This window comes from Stegostoma tigrinum, chromosome 39 (assembly GCF_030684315.1).
Source record: "Stegostoma tigrinum isolate sSteTig4 chromosome 39, sSteTig4.hap1, whole genome shotgun sequence".
Classification (NCBI taxonomy): Eukaryota; Metazoa; Chordata; class Chondrichthyes; order Orectolobiformes; family Stegostomatidae; genus Stegostoma; species Stegostoma tigrinum.
In genome coordinates this window covers 303,420-323,826 of record NC_081392.1, presented here as the reverse complement: position 1 = coordinate 323,826, position 20,407 = coordinate 303,420, and the positions used below count along the sequence as shown (strand labels likewise).

General features: G+C 42.7%; 1 protein-coding gene across 1 annotated transcript in view; it reads right to left on the bottom strand.

Moving 5' to 3' along the window:
• Positions 1-17,467, bottom strand: part of si:ch1073-83n3.2 (uncharacterized) — a 38,291-nt gene extending 20,824 nt beyond the window's left edge. Inside the window, exons 1-4 of the mRNA XM_059640891.1 lie at positions 17,451-17,467; positions 13,057-13,192; positions 11,798-11,938; positions 10,312-10,360 (exon numbers count right to left, since the gene is read on the bottom strand). Of these exons, the coding sequence (XP_059496874.1) occupies positions 10,312-10,360; positions 11,798-11,938; positions 13,057-13,192; positions 17,451-17,467 (343 nt within the window). The remainder of the gene's footprint in view (positions 1-10,311; positions 10,361-11,797; positions 11,939-13,056; positions 13,193-17,450) is intronic.
• Positions 17,468-20,407: the final 2,940 nt, after the last annotated feature.

The window sequence follows — 20,407 nt, the reverse complement described above, 5'->3', positions numbered from 1 at the left end:
AAAGAGACCGAGCTCAGTCAACCTCTCTTCATAAGATAAGCCCTCCAGTCCAGGCAGCATCCTGGTAAACCTCCTCTGAACCCTCTCCAAAGCATCCACATCTTTCCTATAATAGGGCGCCCAGAACTGGACGCAGTATTCCAAGTGCGGTCTAACCAAAGTTTTATAGAGCTGCAACAAGATCTCACGACTCTTAAACTCAATCCCCCTGTTAATGAAAGCCAAAACACCATATGCTTTCTTAACAACCCTGTCCACTTGGGTGGCCATTTTAAGGGATCTATGTATCTGCACACCAAGATCCCTCTGTTCCTCCACGCTGCCAAGAATCCTATCCTTAATCCTGTACTCAGCTTTCAAATTCGACCTTCCAAAATGCATCATCTCGCATTTATCCAGGTTGAACTCCATCTGCCACCTCTCAGCCCATCTCTGCATCCTGTCAATGTCCCGCTGCAGCCTACAACAGCCCTCTACACTGTCAACGACACCTCCGACCTTTGTGTCGTCTGCAAACTTGCTGACCCATCCTTCAATCCCCTCGTCCAAGTCATTAATAAAAATTACAAACAGTAGAGGCCCAAGGACAGAGCCCTGTGGAACCCCACTCACCACTGACTTCCAGGCAGAATATTTTCCTTCGACTACCACTCGCTGTCTTCTGTTGGCCAGCCAATTCTGTATCCAAGCAGCTAAGTTCCCCTGTATCCCATTCCTCCTGACCTTCTGAATGAGCCTTCCATGAGGAACCTTATCAAATGCCTTACTGAAGTCCATATACACCACATCCACAGCTCGACCCTCATCAACCTTTCTAGTCACATCCTCAAAAAACTCGATAAGGTTTGAAAGGCATGACCTACCCCTCACAAAGGTTGTAGGCTGATTTTTCAATACAACCTTCAAAGTTTGGAATAACAAGAGCTGGATGAACACAGCAAGCCAAGCAGTACCAGAGGAGCAGGAAAGCTGAGGTTTTGGGCCTAGACCCTGGACCACTTTTTCTACCAGGTCATTGGATGATGGATAGTATGGGGGTGTCCTTATATGTCAGATCCCTTTGAACTTTAAGAAATAACCAACTACCCTGATGATAAATGATGACTGTTACCTGTGACCAACAATTCCAGAATTCTGTGCACAGTTTTTCTATTGTCCCAAGGTTTCACGAATAGACTGTATGCATGTCCATCCACATTGAGTGGGCATCTACAAAGACTAAGGACATTGAACCCATGAAAGAGCCTGTATAGTTGACTTGCAACTGAATCTTACATTTACCTGGCCTTTTCCATCGATGTGGGAGTTACTGACAGTAATTTTTGTCTTTGTTGGCACATATGGCTAAGTCTACATGCAAGCTTGGCCACCTGACATAACTTCTGGCCATCTTCATTTTGGATGGCCCTGGTGAAGTTCAGTGACCATCTGAAGATGACTTTTGCTCAGGGCAGTCACTCTCACTTCCCTTTACAGTATGTCATTCTCTACCATGAGCTGGTGTCTCCAGGTCCAAAGGGTTTTAATTTGAGTAGTGATGGTCCTTTGGTTTCCCCCATTAATAGCAGCAAGTACAGTTTGGAAAGGATGGATCTTTCTCTATCCAAAGTCTGATATTGTTAACTATTACTGGGAGATTGTTCAGAAAATTTAATATTGTTACAGACTGTTCCATTGGGGGTACCACCGATAGTGTATATGCTAATAGGAGGTGTCTTAATGCATCTACATTCACTAGTTGACTTCCCAGATGGTGTTCTTACTTACGATTACAAACACTTAATATTAGAGCCCACTGCCAAATATGGCTCGAAGCAATGGGCAGCGCTGCCTTGTCCTTTTTAATCAGACCAAGTTGGGGTTTGTAGTCCATCATTATCATAAATTTTCATTCACTAAGTTATTGGAGGAACTTCCTGACTCCAAATATGACAGCAAATCGTTCTTTTTCTTTCTCGTCTTATTGACGCTCTGCATTTGTCCAAGCCCTAGAATGCATAAGCTAATAGCGGTTCCTTTCCATTGGCCCACTTATGAGCTAGTACCGTCCCAGTGCCATCCAGAGAGGATCTCATGTCAATATCAGATCTTTCTTGGGATCATAGTGTGCCAACATCTCAGAGTTGATAGCTGTGTCTTTCCTTCTTTGAAAGCTAAAGCATGTCTATGAGATTATTTTCAACGCTGACCATTTTTAAGCGGTTGGTGCAAAGTTGCCAGGTTGGATGCCACACTATATATGAACTTTCGGCAATGAATTACCAGACCATGAAATGATGTAAGCTCCTTGTTAGATGTGGGAGCCTGGACACCTTTGACACTCTCGTTTTATCTTTTAAATGGTATAATCTGGTCTTGTCAACTCTGCAACCCTAATAGGTCACTTAGGGGGCTTAAAACACATCTTTCCCTTCTTAGGTGTACGCACGCCTTGAGAAAACATCTTAGGATGATAATCAAGTTCTCTATATGCTCCTTATTAGTTTCCCCTGTTACTTGGTCATCATCTAGGTAAATGGCAACCCGAGGAATACCTTGCAAATGTTCTCTATCATTTACTGAAAACTGAACAGGCTGATGATACCTCAAATAGCTGTCTTGTATATTGGCACAAACCCTTATGAATATTAATTGTAGCATACTTCTGGGAAACCTGGTCTGAACACAATTGCAAGTAAGCAATGCTCATGTCTGGCTTTTTGAAACCCACTGCCACAGCTCAGGCATAGTGAGCCAAGCATCAAGATTCTCTGATGTCTTGATGAGTTGGGACAGAATAACATCTAGAATAACATTATGGAGGGGACATATGTCAAACTGCTGTGATAATTAAACTAAAACTCAAGCTCCAATCTGTTATGAAGGAGTGGAGTTTCCCTTCTAATAATTACCCTCAAAATACCCAGAGAAGCAGGCCTTTCCCATCATAATCTGCTAAAAGAGTAGTTAAAAGAAAGAAAATCCCTGATCCACTTTATAAAGAACAAGAAAGAACAGTTTCCTATTTAACCATAACAATGAACAAATTAACAGAATTACGAAGAAGTCAAACAATACCCCCCTAGACTACTAATTATTCCCTAACTGGCCTAAACTCTACTGGAATGCTATTCAAATAAACACAAGTCCCACTTACATAAACTCAATTAATAAGACAATAATAAATTAAATTTTAATCTCTCCAAGTTCACATAGACTGTCTTCTGGAATGCTCTGCCTTCTCTGTTACTCCATAAATGCCTTTCTTCTGCTGATTCTGCTGTTAGGGATGTGTTTCTCTGTAATTGCTTCTGTGACAACTTTTAGATAGAAGTGTTGTGCTACTTTTATAGGAATAAATCGCGCTTTTTCTAATACATAGATGACTGTGAGAGCCAATTTCTCTCTCTCTCTCGAGTGCTGTGGGTTCTTAACCTGGGCAGATGGCGGTTAGCTCTGGGGTCTCTGTTAAACTGCTTCCTTTTTTATACGCATGATGGCATAACAATATTTCTTACATAATGTTAGTTCGATATTGTCAACACCATCATATCTAAAATCGATATGATTTTAGTATCTAAGGGCTTGGTTTAAATTGGCTAAATTTGAAAAGACTTGTTGTCTTGGTAAAAACAATGTTGTTTGGCCTTTCAATATTAATGCTTCACTTTCAGGTACTGTACTGGCAACCTGTGGCTGCTACTCACAGACATACATGTTAAAAATCTCTAAGCACAAAAAAAGCTCACCTCGTAAAGGGATTATGTACTCTTTTTGCCACTACTTTTACAAACAAATTCTAGCTTCCTGCTTTCCAGTTGATGAGTACTTGACACAACTTTGTAATGCTAAGAAGGTCATGGCTTCAGTGCTAACTCTATCTTATTATGCTACCTCTGACCATTTTAACGACAAGAGATGCAATTTCAAACCAAAACTGAGCATCACTCACACTCGGGCTCTGTAATTTTAGGATTCTTGAGAGCAATTATTTACAGATTGTATCTGACCTTCTGTGCATATATCTAGCTGCTGGGAATTGACTAGGGAAGTGGCATTTGCAAAGCATCTTGCGTTGTTAAGCCTGAAGCTGCCTGGTTCCAGGCATGAGTTGGGTCTGATCCCCAATGCCTCCCATTTGCACACTTCCATGTCTCAGGATCAGTCTTCAGTAATCTTATGTCAACATTAGGACTCCTTGATCGGACTTGGACCTGGACCAGCATTCTGTCACAGATACTTCCTCAGCTGCCAGAACTCATTGGATATGGGAAGCTCAAAGTGCTATTGTCACATAGCTTGTGGGAAGGGTAACAATTGGAATTGACAAACAGACAAATGCATATACATTCAAAAATAAGGCACAGAATCACACATCAGTTCAAACGCCAACTTAAAAGGTACATAAATATTGAGAACCAACAAAGCTTCACAAAATTTATAACTGACAATATGACAGAGAAATTCATTTATAATAAACACTCAGGTCAAATTAAATATATGTCTAAGGATGAACTTGCTGACATCCAGGAACATGTGCACACATGTTAGGACATCGATAACCATGACAGTGTTCATAAACAAATTTAACATGACTATTTTAGCCAAATTCTTAAACATAAGAGATATACTGACCATTCGTACAGTTATTGGTTGATTTATGATTGATTGGCTAATATGCTGATTGCCCCTCTTGTCTTCCTTCCTAGCAGGTAACAACTTTGAGATCTGACTTCTACATTTGGTGCTTTTTGCTGCAGGTTCATTGAGAAGCAAATGCAGCAGTGGATCTCTGTGTAGCAGGTGGAACCATGACCATACCAAAAAAACAGGGCCTTTTTAAGCATATATTTGAGCAAATTATCTTAAACTGCATTAGTTAGTTTAAGGCTGAATTGGATAGGTTTTTGATTGACAAGGGAGTTGAAGGATGTTGGCGGCATTGGTGGGGAGGGGGTGTGCAGATAGGAAAGTACACAGTCTTATCAATTGGCAGAGCAGATTCCTGCTCCTAAATCATGTATTCATATGTACGTTTGTAACTCTGAGTTGTTGGTAATTAAATAAACCATTTAGTCTGAATTAAACCAATTAAATTAAATAATCACTCATGAGCTTATAAGCCAGCTGCCAATGAATGTTCAAAAGAAGTCACAACTTTAAACCAAATCTCTTAATTTTAAGATAATAAAATGTGAGGCTGGATGAACACAGCAGGCCAAGCAGCATCTCAGGAGCACAAAAGCTGACGTTTCGGGCCTAGACCCTTCATCCAGCCTCACATTTTATTCTCCTGAGATGCTGCTTGGCCTGCTGTGTTCATCCAGCCTCACATTTTATTACTCCTGAGATGCTGCTTGGCCTGCTGTGTTCATCCAGCCTCACATTTTATTATCTCCTGAGATGCTGCTTGGCCTGCTGTGTTCATCCAGCCTCACATTTTATAATCTTGGGCTCTGATGAAGGGTCTAGGCCCGAAACATCCGCTTTTGTGCTCCTGAGATGCTGCTTGGCCTGCTGTGTTCATCCAGCCTCACATTTTATTATCTTGGAATCTCCAGCATCTGCAGTCCCCATTATCTCTTAATTTTAAGAGATTCTTTTATGATTTATGAGAGGGTTGGGTTGACATTACTGTAATCTTAGTTAGATGCCAGCTGCAAAATCAGAGATAAGCAGCATAAGAAAGGAGGCCTGCTGGCATCATGTTAGAAGTTACCAATTACTTCTTCTACTCTTTCCATCAATCTGTGCAAGATTTTACTTTAATCATTCACAGAGTCACACTTCCAAAATATTTTCATTTCCTAAAAATCCCGTTCCCTGCATCCAATTAAAGACAATATTCAAAATCTTGAGAGCTCTGGAGAAGGAAAGACCATCTCTTCGTGGGAGACTTGACATCAAGAAGGCACATAAAACCATACTAAAGCTATGGCACAGATAAAAGCCAATCAGCTCATCATAGCTGCAACAACACAGACTTAAGGTCATTGGCAAAAAGCAATGGCAACGGTGGAAAAATGTTTGCATACAGCAATTGGTTAGAGTTTAAAATGCATCAGACGATAGTGTGATGCCAGTAAGGTTACGACCATTGGAGCAGAACTAGATCATTCGGCCCATTGAGTCTGGTCAACTATATGATCACGGTGGATATGTTTTTCAATTCCATTCAGCTAATTGGGGCTTTCAAAAGGTTATTGGATTATCATCTGTCAAGGAATAATGTACAGGTTATAGGGAAAAGTAAAGTGGCACTTGGTGAATTATTCTTTCAGATAGGGGAGGTGATGGACTACTGATATTGTCACTTGACTGTTAATCCATAGATCCCAGATAATGTTTTTGGGACCTGGGTTCAAATCGCCTCATGGTAGATGGTAAAATTTGAATCCAAATAAAAGTCTGGAATTAAGAATCTTAGTTTGTCAGTTACTTAGCTCAACCCTGACCTAAAGCCCATCCTACCTCTAGTTGGTCAGTGATTTGCAGTGGGAAGTTTTAATACCTATTTAATGCCATTGAATCTGTCCAATGTGCTGTCTTTCAGCAGATTCCCAAATGATCCCGTTAGTGTCAGCAAATGAGCTAGCCCGCGCCCCACACCAAAACAGTTTCAATTTGAAGTATGAATTCCAATTAGATCATTGGGCTTTATTATAATCCTAATCCCAGAATTGTGTGGACAAAGAGTGTTCACTCTACTGTTGCAGACATATTTATTCTTCGACCAATGTCAAAAAGATTATCTAGTTCTTACAACATAAATGTTTATGGAATCCTGCTGTGCCCATTTAGCTGCTGTGTTTCCTACTTTAAAACATGAGTATACTTGAGATTATCTCAATGTCTGCAAAATGTTTGGGATATCCTATGGTCGTGAAAGGCCATATAACTATTTAAGTTAGGAGTGTGATGGAATACTCCTGACTTACCCGAATGAATGCGATTTCAACAACACTCACAGAGATTGACACGATCCAAGAAAAAGCAACCTGCTTGAATAGCACTGCACCCACAAACATCCGACCTCTTCATCACCAATGCTTAGTAGCAGCAGCACGTACCACCGGCAGGTTGCACGACACAAATTCTCCAAGGCTCCTCAGAGACCACCTCCAAGCTCACAACTACTTCCATTAAGAAGGAGAAGAGCAGCAGATACCTGGAAGAACCATTAACTACAAGTTCCCCTCTAAGCTACTTACCACCCTGACTGGGAATTATGATGCTGTTCTTCGAGTCAAAATCCTGCAGCTCCCTGTCTAAATGCTCTATCAGTTCACCTGCACAAAACAGACTGCAGCAATTCCAAATGGCAATTCATGACTAATTTATCCAGGGCAGTGAGAAATGAGCTATAAATTTTGACCCAGCCAATGATGCCCATATCCCGTGAAAGAATAAAAACAAAGTCCTTTTCTTTTAAAATATTACTATTTGAATTTTAGATTATCAGTTTAGTTGGACTATACATAAACTTTGTTTTTAAAATAACGATATGCCAAATGATTGGGGTGGCATGGTGGCTCAGTGGTTAGCACTGCCACCTCACATCACCAGGGACCCTGGTTCAATTCCAACTGTCTGTGTGGAGTTTGCACATTCTCCCCATGTCTGCGTGGTTTTCCTCTGGGTGCTCCAGTTTCCTCCCACAGTTCAAAGAAATGCAGGCTAGGTGGATTGGTCATGCTAAATCTGCCATAGTGTTTGGGGATGTGTAGATTGGGTAGGTTATAGGGGGATGGGTCTGGGTGGGATATTCTGAGGGTCAATGTGGACTTGTTGGGCCAAAAGGCCTGTTTCCATACTGTAGGAATTCTATGATTTCTATTCAATGAAATGAAACTGTGGAATCACACACCCATTATCTTTCCACTGTCCTGATTGAACATCATTCTGATGGCTGTTTAATCCTCCCATCTCATATAAACCCCATCAATTCTATTCCAGTAACGCATTCTGAACCATCTTTCATATTCATATTAAAAGCATTAATGAGATTGTGATCCAATGTGAATTAATAATACTGCAAGGCCATGGAGAGAATAAAAGCAGTGGTAGATTAAAGTATGATTAAATTATGTTTTATGGGCTATAATACTTGCTTGGATTAGGAAGCAATCAGCTTTTTGCGACATTAATCTGTAATGCAGTCAGAGCTCCATGTGGGTTGAAGCCTGGCTGAGAGCAGGATGCTGTAATGTTTGATTGGAACTGTTTAATCTGGAACAGAATTCAATTCCTGCCTGGCTTTTCTCCCTCATTCACAAGCTGATTGCTCTCCATGAGTTTGCTCTGCCTCACTTCATCTGAATAACATGCCCTGGAAACCTGTTAAGATCATTTTCTCAGATGCATCAAATTACTTTATCTCATTCATAAATTAATCAGATATTTAAGGCTGACATTATCAACAATCATGGAAACACATGCATCTATACAGCCTCTTTCACAACCTCTAAATAAAAGCCTTTTGCAGCCTATTAAGTGCTTTAAAAAGGTAATCATGCTCAATAAAATAAGAAACTCAGCTGTCAATTTGTAGGCAGGAAGATGCCACAAACAATGGCATGACAAATCATTGTTTTGACGAAGAGGTCGGATGTTTGTGGGTGCAGTGCTAATCAAGCAGGTTGCAATGAAACCAGAAAAGCAAATAAAAACAGAAAGCTCTGGAGAAACTCAACAGGTCCAGCTCCATTTGTAGAAAGATTAACAGATTTAACATTTAGAGTCTGGTTTGTATCTACTTTGGAACTCAGGCTGAAAGTGGGGTTCGAAGGGAGTGAGGTATAAAGAACTATTACTGATATTTGCTACTGAAGTATCGCAGAAATTATTAGATGAAAGGATTTGTTTATTAATCATCTCCAAGTCACATTGAGTGGTTTGAGGATCCGGGATTATTGGGTGATTTTGGGCAGGTTTATAAAGCTGTTTTAAAAATCATAAAATTGTAGAATCTCTACAGTGCAGAAAGGCTATTTGCCCCATCAAGTCTGCACTGATCTCCCAAAGAACATCCCAACCAGACCCACCTCCTCCCCACAACATTTACCGCAGTTAATCTACCCATCTTGCACATCTCTGAACATTGCGGGGTAATTTAGCATGGTCAAATCACCTAAGCTGCAAATCTTTGGTCTGTGGGAGGAAACTGGAGCACCAAGGGCAAACCAACACAGACACATGAAGAACATGCAGATTCCACACAAATGGTCACTTAAGGCTGGAATTGAATCAAGGTCCCTGGTGCTGTGAGGTAGCTGTGCCAAAAATGTGGCCTTCTGGGTTTCATTAATAAATGCATAGAGTGCAGAAGCAAAATAGTTTTGTTAAAATGCTGCTTAGGCCTAAGGTGGAATAAATAACTCTGGGAATCACATGTTAAAAGTGTTGGCAATGCTCAAAAGAGAGTGCAGAAGAGATAAATTGGAAAGTTGCACGGATGTGGCTCTTCTGTAATCAGGAGAAGTCAGCGAAACTAGAGATTTCCTCCTTAAATATGAGAAGGTGAGGAGAAGACTTTATAAAGGAATACCAGATGAGGAAAGGATACAGTAAAGAGAATTGTTCCCAATGGCTAAAGGCCCAGTTAACCCTCTTCAGGGTAAATGAAGAAGGAAATATTTTCTTTTAAAGGATTGTGTGGCTATCAAGCTCTCTCAGAAGATGATGCTGACAGGTTCAATGAATATTTTTTGTGGCAGAGGTAAATAGATTCTTGTTAGGCAAGGAAATCAGTGGATATGGAACAAATAGAACACCAACTGATCAGCCATTAATTTATTGAATAAAAGAGCCAGTTTGAGGGCTGAATGGCCTTCTTCAGCTGCTAATTCATGGGATTGAAAGTGATTTAAAATGATTTGTGAAAGGACCTGAGGCAATGTGCAGAAAAGCTAGTGTTTCAGCAAGCTCTGATTTGGAATGCTGCCTAAGGAATTGAAAGCAGCTTCAATAACAACTTTCATTCAAAAATTAACTAAACAGTATGGGGAAATGCAGACTATTGACAGTAAGCCATAATGCTCATTGGAGAGCTGTGCAGACCGAAATCATATAGCTATATAGCACAAAATCAGAGCCTTCAGTCCAACCATACCACGTTGACCATAATCTCAAAATAAACTCATCCAACCTGCCTGTGCTTGGGCCTTATCCTTCCCAACATTTCTCAATTGTTAGATAACAAAGTGTGGAGCTGGATGAACACAGCAGGCCAAGCAGCATCTCAGGAGCACAAAAGCTGACATTTCGGGCCAAGACCCTTCATCATTTCTCAATTGTTTATTTATTTGTGTCTTTTAAATGTTGTCACTGTACCTGCATCCATCACTTCCTCTGAAGGTTCTTTCCACACACGAACCACTCTCTGTGTAAAAAAAAATTGCATCTCATGTCTTTTTAAAATCTTTCTGTTCTCACCTTGAAATTATGTCCCCTAGTCTTGAAATCCCCCATCACAGGGAAAAGACACCAAATATTCACTTTATTTATACACCTCATGATTTTTTCAATCTCTATAAAGTCACCCCTCAACCTCTTATGCTTAAGTGAAAAAGTCCTAGCCTATCCAGACTTTCCCCATAACTCAAACTCTCCACTCCCAGCAATATCCTGCTAAATTTCTTCTGAACCATCTCCCAGCTTAATAATAGCCTTCCACTAACAGGTCGATCAGAACAGGACACAAAACTCCAGAAGCAACCTCACCAACATCCTGTACAAACTTAACGTAATATCCCAACTCCTGTGCTCAAAGGTCTGCACAATGAAGGACAGCTGATTACAGTTTGTTTCCTATTGAATTATATTTCTAATCTAGGGCTGGCAATCATGGGTTAATTGACCAGCCCATCGCTGTATTTTCATTGTCCCCCTGCTTCTAAATTGATATAAAATATGAAGGCATCAAACTGGTTGAGATAAAGGGCAAGGAAACATTTCAGATTTCTCTTAATGATGTTTATTGGTGTCATAAAGTATATATTTTTCAGTAATATAATGTCATAAAATTTCTATTATTGAGGGTGCTCAAAGGATTTGAATAATTTTAAGCTTTAATAACTTTGGATGCATACGTTTTCATCCTTTTGTTAACCGAATTCTGATGTTAGCATTTTCCTCTAATGTACGTAGTTTCTTCTTCCATTTTTGAGATTTCTATTTTACTCCCTATGACAGAGTTCACCTTTCTAGCCACTGTCAATCGTTTCAATCAGGAAAACATTCATACAGCAACTGTAACATTAATTTTGAAAAGTTTTATGATTGATGCATTCACACATCTATCAAATGTGCATCCAAGGCTAATAAAGGCGACATTTGTACAATGATTCTGAACATAAATATATTCACCCATGAAAAGATAAAATACCGATGTAAGACTGAGGAATTTGACCACAGGGATAAATGAAAAAGATGAGGTTTTCACATTGAGGGCTTAGAGCTTGAAATAATTTACCATTAAAGGATTATTAAAGGAGAGATTGTAAGATCATCTGAAAGGGAATTGAAGAGACATTTGAAGGGGAAGATTTTAAAAGAACATTGGGAAGATAATTTAGGAAATGGATTTGAGAAAATCTCCAGTTGACGAATTAGAACATGCATGATGGGCCACATAGACTCCTTCTGTTCACTAATTTCCCACAATTAAAAAGGCATTTTTAAAATATTTTGATAATCGTGACTTGCCCAGTACATCATTGTTTAAGCTTCTCAATTTCCTTAGGTTATCAAATCTATTGTATTCTGTTGTGGCTCCTCGGTATGAACAAAATAACCAAGACAGGTTTTGCAACCTTACCATATTTCTTGAGGTATCCTTGATGAATCCCTTGAGAACACATTCTAATGCATTACTATCACCAGCTTTATGATCGTCCAGCCAGTACCGACAGATTCTGCCAATTCCAGATATGTGCAGTGGGCAGGGGAGCAATGTGTCCTGATGTCATAATCAAATATAACCAATTGGAACAGGAAAGAAAGATTTTAATGACTGTGATGCACAAGCCCTGGTAAAGGCGAAAGCAGAGGATAGGAGAGCTTTTTTTTCTCTCAGCACCTTAAATAAACACCAATCGAGACATGTATTGAAGTACCATTGGTAGTTTACTAAAACAAAAGCACAGAATATACTTGGAATTCTCAACTGTCAAGCAGTATCTTGGAGAGAGATACTGAGTTGAATTTTTGTTTTGTGGGGGTGGCTTATTAGATTAAATTAGATTCCTTACAGTGTGGAAACGGGCCCTTTAGCCCAACAAGTCCACACTGCCCCTTCAAGCATTCCACTTAGACCCATTCCCCTACAATCCACAGACCCCTGAACACTACGGACAATTTAACATGGCCAATCTACCTAATCGGCTCATCTTTGGACTGTGGGAGGAAACTGGAGCACCTGGAGGAAACCCACGCAGACACGGGGAGAATGTGCAAACTCCGCACAGACAGTTACCCGAGGCTGGGATTGAACCAGGGTCCCTGGTGCGTGACGCTGCAGTGCTAACCACTGAGCCACTGTGCTGCCCCAAATGATATGGTGGGAAATGTCCCAGCTCTGTACTTCATCACCCATGAGGGATAGTGCCCTGGTGGCATACTTTCATTCCAGGAGGGCAGGTGCATGATAAGGTTGAACACACCACCACCAGATACAAATTGGAGGCACTTGAAGGCTGCTTACTGCCAAGGTTCTGTTTAAGGTGCCCACCTTCACCACCACTCCCCACCTCAATTCCAATTACCCATGTTTCATCCGTGCTTATGAAACCTTATGAATGCCAAATTTCCTGAGCTGCCTGAGGAAGAACAGGTGTTGTTGTGCCTTCTTGACTGTCTCATTTCCGAGGGAAGTTCAGGACAGGTCATCAGTTATCATCACTCCAAGGAACTTGATGCTCTTCACTCTCTCAACCTCAGTTCCATTGATGTGGAAAGGGGTGTGTTCTCCTCCTTTCTGTTGTCAATGATCAGTTGTTTAGTTTTGCCAACATTGAAAGACAGATTGTTTTCATTGCACTATGTCACCAAGCCCTCTATCTCCCTTCTGTATTTTGCCTGGTCATTGTTAAATATCCGTTCCACTACGATGTTTTCATCAGTGAACTTGTAGATGGTGTTCATTTTGAAATTCGGCAACACAGTCAGGGAAGAGTCAGCATAGATTTCTAAGAGGAAAATTGAGCTTAACTTTCTGGAATTTTTTTTAAGAAGTGGCAGAAAGAGTTAATGAGGGTAACCTCATCATGACACCACCCCCAGTCCTCCTACCCTCCCTTGACCTCTTCATCTCCAACTGCCGTTGAGACATCAACCACCTCAACCTCTCCACCTCTCTCACCCACTCAACCTCTCCCCTGCAGAATGGGCAGCCCTCCAAAGAACTACACCAAAGACTAAAACACCTAGTAGAAGACTCCCACCACTCTATTCGCTCCACCCAAGAATTCCTGAACACCATCAAAGACACCAAGATAGAAGAGGATGAAATAATGGTCTCCTTTGACGTAACATCCATCAACACCAACCTGGCCAAAGAAACACTGACTACACTATTAGAAGAACCAAAAACTCATACACCAGACACCACCAACCTCATCAGCAAGGACAACATCATCAAGCTAGTGGACCTATGCCTCACCACGCACTTCACTTTCAATAACAAAACCCACAGACAAACCAACAGAACGCCCATGGGATCCCCGATATCAGGGTTCTTAGCAGAGGCAGTAATGCAGAGACTCGAACATACAGCTCTGCCAACCATCCAGCCCAAACTTTGGGTCCGCTATGTGGATGACACCTTTGTCATCACTAAACAAAACAAATTAGAGGAAACCTTCAAGACCATCAATAATACCCTTTACTGGCATAACATTCACAAAAGAGGAGGAAAACAATAGGCTGCCATTCCTAGATGTCACAGTAGAGCGAACAGCCAATGGGGAACTTCAAACCAGCGTCTACAGGAAAACAACACATACGGACCAAATACTGAACTACAGGAGCAACCATCCCAACACCCACAAACGAAGCTGCATTAGAACATTATTCCAATGAGCCACCACACACTGCAGCACAGAGGAACTACGCAGAGCAGAGGAAAATCACCTATACAGCGTATTCAAAAAGAATGGGTACCCTATGAACAGAGTCTGCCGATTTCTCAGCAATAAACCCAAACAAACAGACAAAACGGGCTCAGAAACCATAACCACTCTCCCCTACATCAAAGACATTTCCAAAATGACTGCCAGACTACTCGGACCCCTTGGCATCAGGGTAGCCCACAAACCCACCAACACACTAAAACAGCAGCTAATGAACTTAAAAGACCCTATACAGACAACAAACAAAACAAATGTCATCTACAAAATACCTTGCAAGAACTGTGACAAACACTACATTGGATAAAGTGGCAGAAAGCTAGCCACCAGGATACATGAACATCAACTAGCCACAAAAAGACATGACCCACTATCACTTGTATCCTTACACACAGATGAGGAAGGACATCACTTTGATTGGGACAACACATCCATCCTAGGACAAGCCAAACGGAGACATGCACGAGAATTCCTAGAAGCATGGCATTCCAACCGGAACTCCATCAACAAACACATTGATTTGGAGCCAATCTACCACCCCCTGAGAAAAAGAACAGGAAATGACATCACCAATGCAGGAAACGACATCACCAACCCAAGGAAACCTAAACAGATAAATAGAAATCGGGACATAACACCAGCGTTTCATCGGAGGCTCACTGATGATGTTACCTAGAATGGTGACGAAACGTCTGAAAACTAACCTTCCAGCTCAGCGAGCAAACTCACATCCAGAACCTCAACCTGAGCGACAAATCTTCTCAAAACTCGCGGGCAGCCCTCCGCTCCAACCCCAACCTCACCAGCAAACCTGCAGACAAGGGCGGCGCAGTGGTAGTATGGTGCACTGACCTCTACATCGCCAAGACCAAACGCCAACTCTCCAACACCTCCTCCAACCGTCCCCTTGATCATGACCCCACCCCTGAGCACCAAATCATCATCTCCAACACCACCCATGGCCTCATCACCTCAGGGGACCTCCCACCCACAGCCTCCAACCTCATTGTTCCCCAACCCCGCACGGCCCATTTCTATCTCCTTCCCAAAATCCACAAACCTGCCTTCCCTGGTCGACCCATTGTCTCAGCCTGTTCCTGTCCCACCGAACTCATCTTCACCTATCTGGACTCCATTTTCTCCCGTTTGGTCCAGGAACTCCCCACCTATGTCCATGACACCACCCACGCCCTCCACCTCCTCCAGGACTTCCAATTCCCCGGCCCCCAACCCTCATTTTCACCATGGACATCCAGTCCCTATGCACCTGTATTCCTCATGCAGATGGCCTCAAGGCCCTCCGCTTCTTCCTGTCCAGCAGGCCCGACCAATCCCCCTCCACCGACACCCTCATCCACCTTGCCGAATTCGTCCTCACCCTCAACAACTTCTCTTTCGATTCCTCCCACTTCCTACAGACAAAGGGGGTGGCTATGGGTACCCACATGAGCCCAAGCTATGCCTGCCTCTTTGTAGGTTACGTGGAACAGTCCCTCTTCCACACCTACACAGGCCCCAAACCCCATCTCTTCCTCCGTTACATTGATGACTGTATCGGCGCCGCCTCTTGCTCCCCAGAGAAGCTCGAACAGTCCATCCACTTTACCAACACTTTCCACCCCAACCTCAAGTTCGCCTGGGCCATCTCCAACACATCCCACACCTTCCTGGACCTCTCAGTCTCCATCTCAGGTAACCAGCTAGAAACTGATGTCCATTTCAAGCCCACTGACTCCCACAACTACCTAGAATACACCTCCTCCCACCCAACCTACTGCAAAAATTCCATCCCCTATTCCTAATACCTCCGCCTCCGCCACATCTGCTCCCACGATGAGGCATTCCACTCCCGCACATCCCAGATGTCCACGTTCTTCCAGGACTGCAACTTTCCCCCCGCAGTGGTCGAGAATGCCCTTGACCGCGTCTCCCGCATTTCCCGCGACACATCCCTCACACCCCGCCCCCGCCATAATCGCTCCCAGAGGATACCCCTCGTTCTCACATACCACCCCACCAACCTCCGGATACAACATATCATCCTCCGTCACTTCCGCCATCTACAATCCGACCCCACCACCCAAGCCATTTTTCCATCCCCACCCTTGTCTGCCTTCCGGAGAGACCACTCTCTCCGCGACTCCCTTGTCCACTCACACTGCCCTCCAACCCCAACCACACCTGGCACCTTCCCCTGCAACCACAGGAAGTGCTACACTTGCCCCCACACCTCCTCCATCACCCCTATCCCAGGCCCCAAGATGACTTTCCACATTAAGCAGAGGTTCACCTGCACATCTGCCAATGTGGTATACTGTATCCATTGTACCTGTTGTGGCTTCCTCTACATTGGGGAAACCAAGCGGAGGCTTGGAGACCGCTTTGCAGAACACCTCCGCTCGGGTCGCAATAAACAACTGCACCTCTCAGTTGCAAACCATTTCAACTCCCCCTCCCATTCTTTAGATGACATGTCCATCATGGGCCTCCTGCAGTGCCGCAATGATGCCACCTGAAGGTTGCAGGAACAGCAACTCATATTCCGCTTGGGAATCCTGCAGCCCAATGGAATTGTGAGGAGGATCATGTAGAACTCCAAAAGGACATTGACAAGTTGGTGGAGTGGGCTGATAGGTGGCAGATGAGGTAAACTGCAGAGGAGGGTGATGTAATGCACTTTGGTTGGAACAACATTAAAAGACAGTACAAAATAGGGAGTACTGGAGCAGAGGGACTTGGATGTTTTTGTGCAAAGATCATTGCAGGTGACAGGACAGATGAAAAGTACAGTAACGAGACATACAGTGTACAGCTTTATTGATGGGGATAGAAAATATAAAATATAAGGAGGTGATGTTGAAATTGTGCAAGACGCTTATCACACATCAGCTAAAGTATTAGGTACAGTGTGTTTACCACATTGTAGGAAACATATAATTTACTAGAATGATTCCATGTGTGAGAGCCTTTCACTATGTGGATTGTCAAAGAACTTCACAGAGGGCAGTATTGCTTCAACAAATCATCTTTATTCACGCATACAGAGTCCTTGACACTGATTCAGCTCCCTTAGAGCCGGTTCTCAGACTGAACAGGATGTCTGAACTCCTGTTATATATGTCAGCCAGATCTCCCTGATTGGACCAGATTAATAGCCATAATCAGGGAAATCATATTCTCTGATGTCAACCTGGCTGACCTTGTTACAATCACTTCATTCTTCTCTGCTCTGATTCCGAGGACATAAACCTGTCTTTTTTGTCCCTCTTGGGGTGTTTTAACACTGGGTCAGGTTCCTTCAACTCGACCTCTGATATGGATTGTGTGTAATGCACAGTAGCTCACCTCTTGCGTTTGAGCATCTCGAAGAAATTCATTCTTTTCTTCAGGCAGCAAAGGCATTCAGGCTACGTCCATCTTGGACTCCGAGGTATCTTCAAAGCTTAATGGAGAGGGAGAGCCCAGGGTTCTGAAACAATTGGAAAGGCTATTGAGCAGCCAGGCACATTTTTCTCCCACATCCTTTGCAAGTTTTCAGCTTTCAAATGGTCCATGGTCTTGCTCAGGACTTCTGCGCTTTCCCAAACTCTAGACATCATGGGATGACCTCACATCAACTATGTCTCTTACCAATGCAGGGACATTCCCAAGGTTTCTATACAAAACTTTGCCCCTTGAAGTAAACTTCCCCTTGCTTAGTGGAGTCTTGTGTATGGCATTGACGTTCCTGATGCCATTTCACCCTTCCCTCAAGGTCCAAGAAGATCATAGAACATAGAACAATACAGCGCAGAACAGGCCCTTTGGCCCTCGATGTTGCGCTGACCTGTGAACTAATCTAAGCCCCTTCCCCTACACTATCCCATCATTATCTGTATGCTTATACAAGGACTGTTTAAATGCCCCTAATGTGGCTGAGTTAATTACATTGGCAGGCAGGGCATTCCACGCCCTTCCCACTCTCTGAGTAAAGAAAAATTGAACCTGGTGCAGAGACTTCTCCCCATTAGCAACTCTGCTGGAGTTATCCCTGTAGTTGCAAGAGGGGTGGTCATTTAATCAAATAGGAACTGGGACAGTTTGGTATCTGGTGAAGCTGTGGCTGTTTCTTTACGCCTGCATTCAAAATTTGGATTACTTTTTCTGCTACAACATTGATGATGGATGGTATGAAACTGTTAAGAACTACTCAAATTCCCTGCTGGTAAATACTGGCCCAAAATCTGTGACCAACACTTCTGGGAGTCTGTGTATTGCAAAAGGATGCATGCAGTTTTTCTGTCATTGTCCTCACGTTTGATGAGTGAACTGTATGCATGTCCAGCTGCTTTACATGGGCATCCACAATAGCTAAGAACATTAAGCCTATGAGGAGACCTGCATAGTCGAAGTGTAACCAGATCCAGCATTTACCCAGCCATTCCCATGAATGTGAGGGAGATCCTGGTGGCAATTTTTGTTCTTTCTGGCACTCGGGACACTGGCCCACCAATGCAGCTATGTCTGCATCCAATCCTGGCCACCAGACATACCTTCTCACCAATATCTTCATGGAGTTCAGCCAGTATTTGGCAGTGAACTTTACTCATGGCAATCACTCTTGCTTGTCATAATCATATGCCATCCTCCACTGTGATCTGGTCTTTCTGGGTCCAGAAAGGTTTCAATGCTGTTTGTGATGATCCTCCAGTTTCTCCCATCACCATTAACTGTTTCAGTTTTGCCAGGACCAGATTTTTGTGCATCCACACTTTGATATTGTCAATTGTGACCGGATGTGCATCCAGAAAATTTAAAATCATTATGGATTCTTCCAGTGGCAGTACCACCAGTGGTGTATTTGCTAGTTGGAGGCAGCTCAATGCCTCTGCATTTGTTACTTGCACCACCTCCCTCCAACCCAGACAAATGTTCCAACTTGTAATTATATGTACTTAATATTAGAACCCACTGCTGAATTTGGCTTGAAGCTATGGGCAGAATTCCTGTCCTCTTCAAGGAGAACTAGCAAGGATTTGTGGCCCATTATTATTACAAATTTATGTTCATAAAGTTATTGGTGGATCTTCCAGACTCCAAATGTGACTGCTTCCTTCTCTATCTGGGTATTTTTTAGCTGTACATTAGACAAAAGTCCTGGATGCGTATGCTATGGAGCATTCCTCTCCATTAGGCCAACTATGAGCCAATACGACCCCGATGCCATTTGGGGAGGTGTTATATGTGAATACCAGATCTTGCTTGGGATCAGAGTGTTCTAACTGTTTCTTCACTTACCTGAAAGCTATGGCTTGGCCACACGACCATTTTTAAGGCTGACACTTTAAGATGCAAAGGTGCCAGGATGGAGACCAGATTATGTCTGAATTTTCCTGCAATAATTCACTAATCCTGCTGTTAATCTGTAAGGCTCCCCAGCAGAGATTCTCAGTCTAGATGAAATCTTACAGAAACTTAAGGATTGGAGTCTGGAGTGAATTTTGTTAAAGCTTGGTTCTGTGATCACTGAAATGGCTGCACCAGTATCAACCTCTAATAGAACCGGGTGGCAATTTAATCAGATATCTATTTTGACTGAGAGATAGTGGGGACTGCCAATGCTGGAGAATCTGAGATAACAAGGTGTAGAGCTGGATGAACACATTAGGCCAAGCAGCATCAGAGGAGCAGGAAAGCTTACGATTCAGGTCTGGACCCTTCTTCAGAAATCATTGCCTTCTTCTGCCCAATGTCATTTGCCTGGAAAAAAATTACACATTCTTTCCATATACTGAACTCAGCCTTCATCAGCAGCATCGAACAAGGTAAGCTTCTCAAATAACAGCATGATGCCACAGATGGTTACCCCAACTCAAAGACAACTATTGTGAGCAAATTTCTTCAGGAATGTGCTTTTCTCTAGTCATCAATCAAATAACTCCTCTGATACTGTTATCTAGTCACCAAGTCATTCTTTATTTATGCATGGAAAATCCTTGATACTAATCCAGCTCCTCGACACTCCTGCTTTTATCTGTAGATCAGGGCTTCCTGATTGGACCAGATTAACAGCCGCAAGCATATTTATGACGTCCACCTGGCTGACCTTGTTACAATCACAACAGCTAGATTAAAGAAGTGGCGCGAGAGAGAGAGCGAGAGAGAGAGAGCGAGAGAGAGCGCAAGAGAGAGAGAAAAAAAGAAGAGATCTAATTGAGATTTGCCAGATCATGAGCAGTTTGGACAGAGTAGATAAGGTGATGGTGTTAGGCTTGTGAAAGAAACAGGGCTGAGAGAACACAGATTTAAAGTGTAAGTGAAGC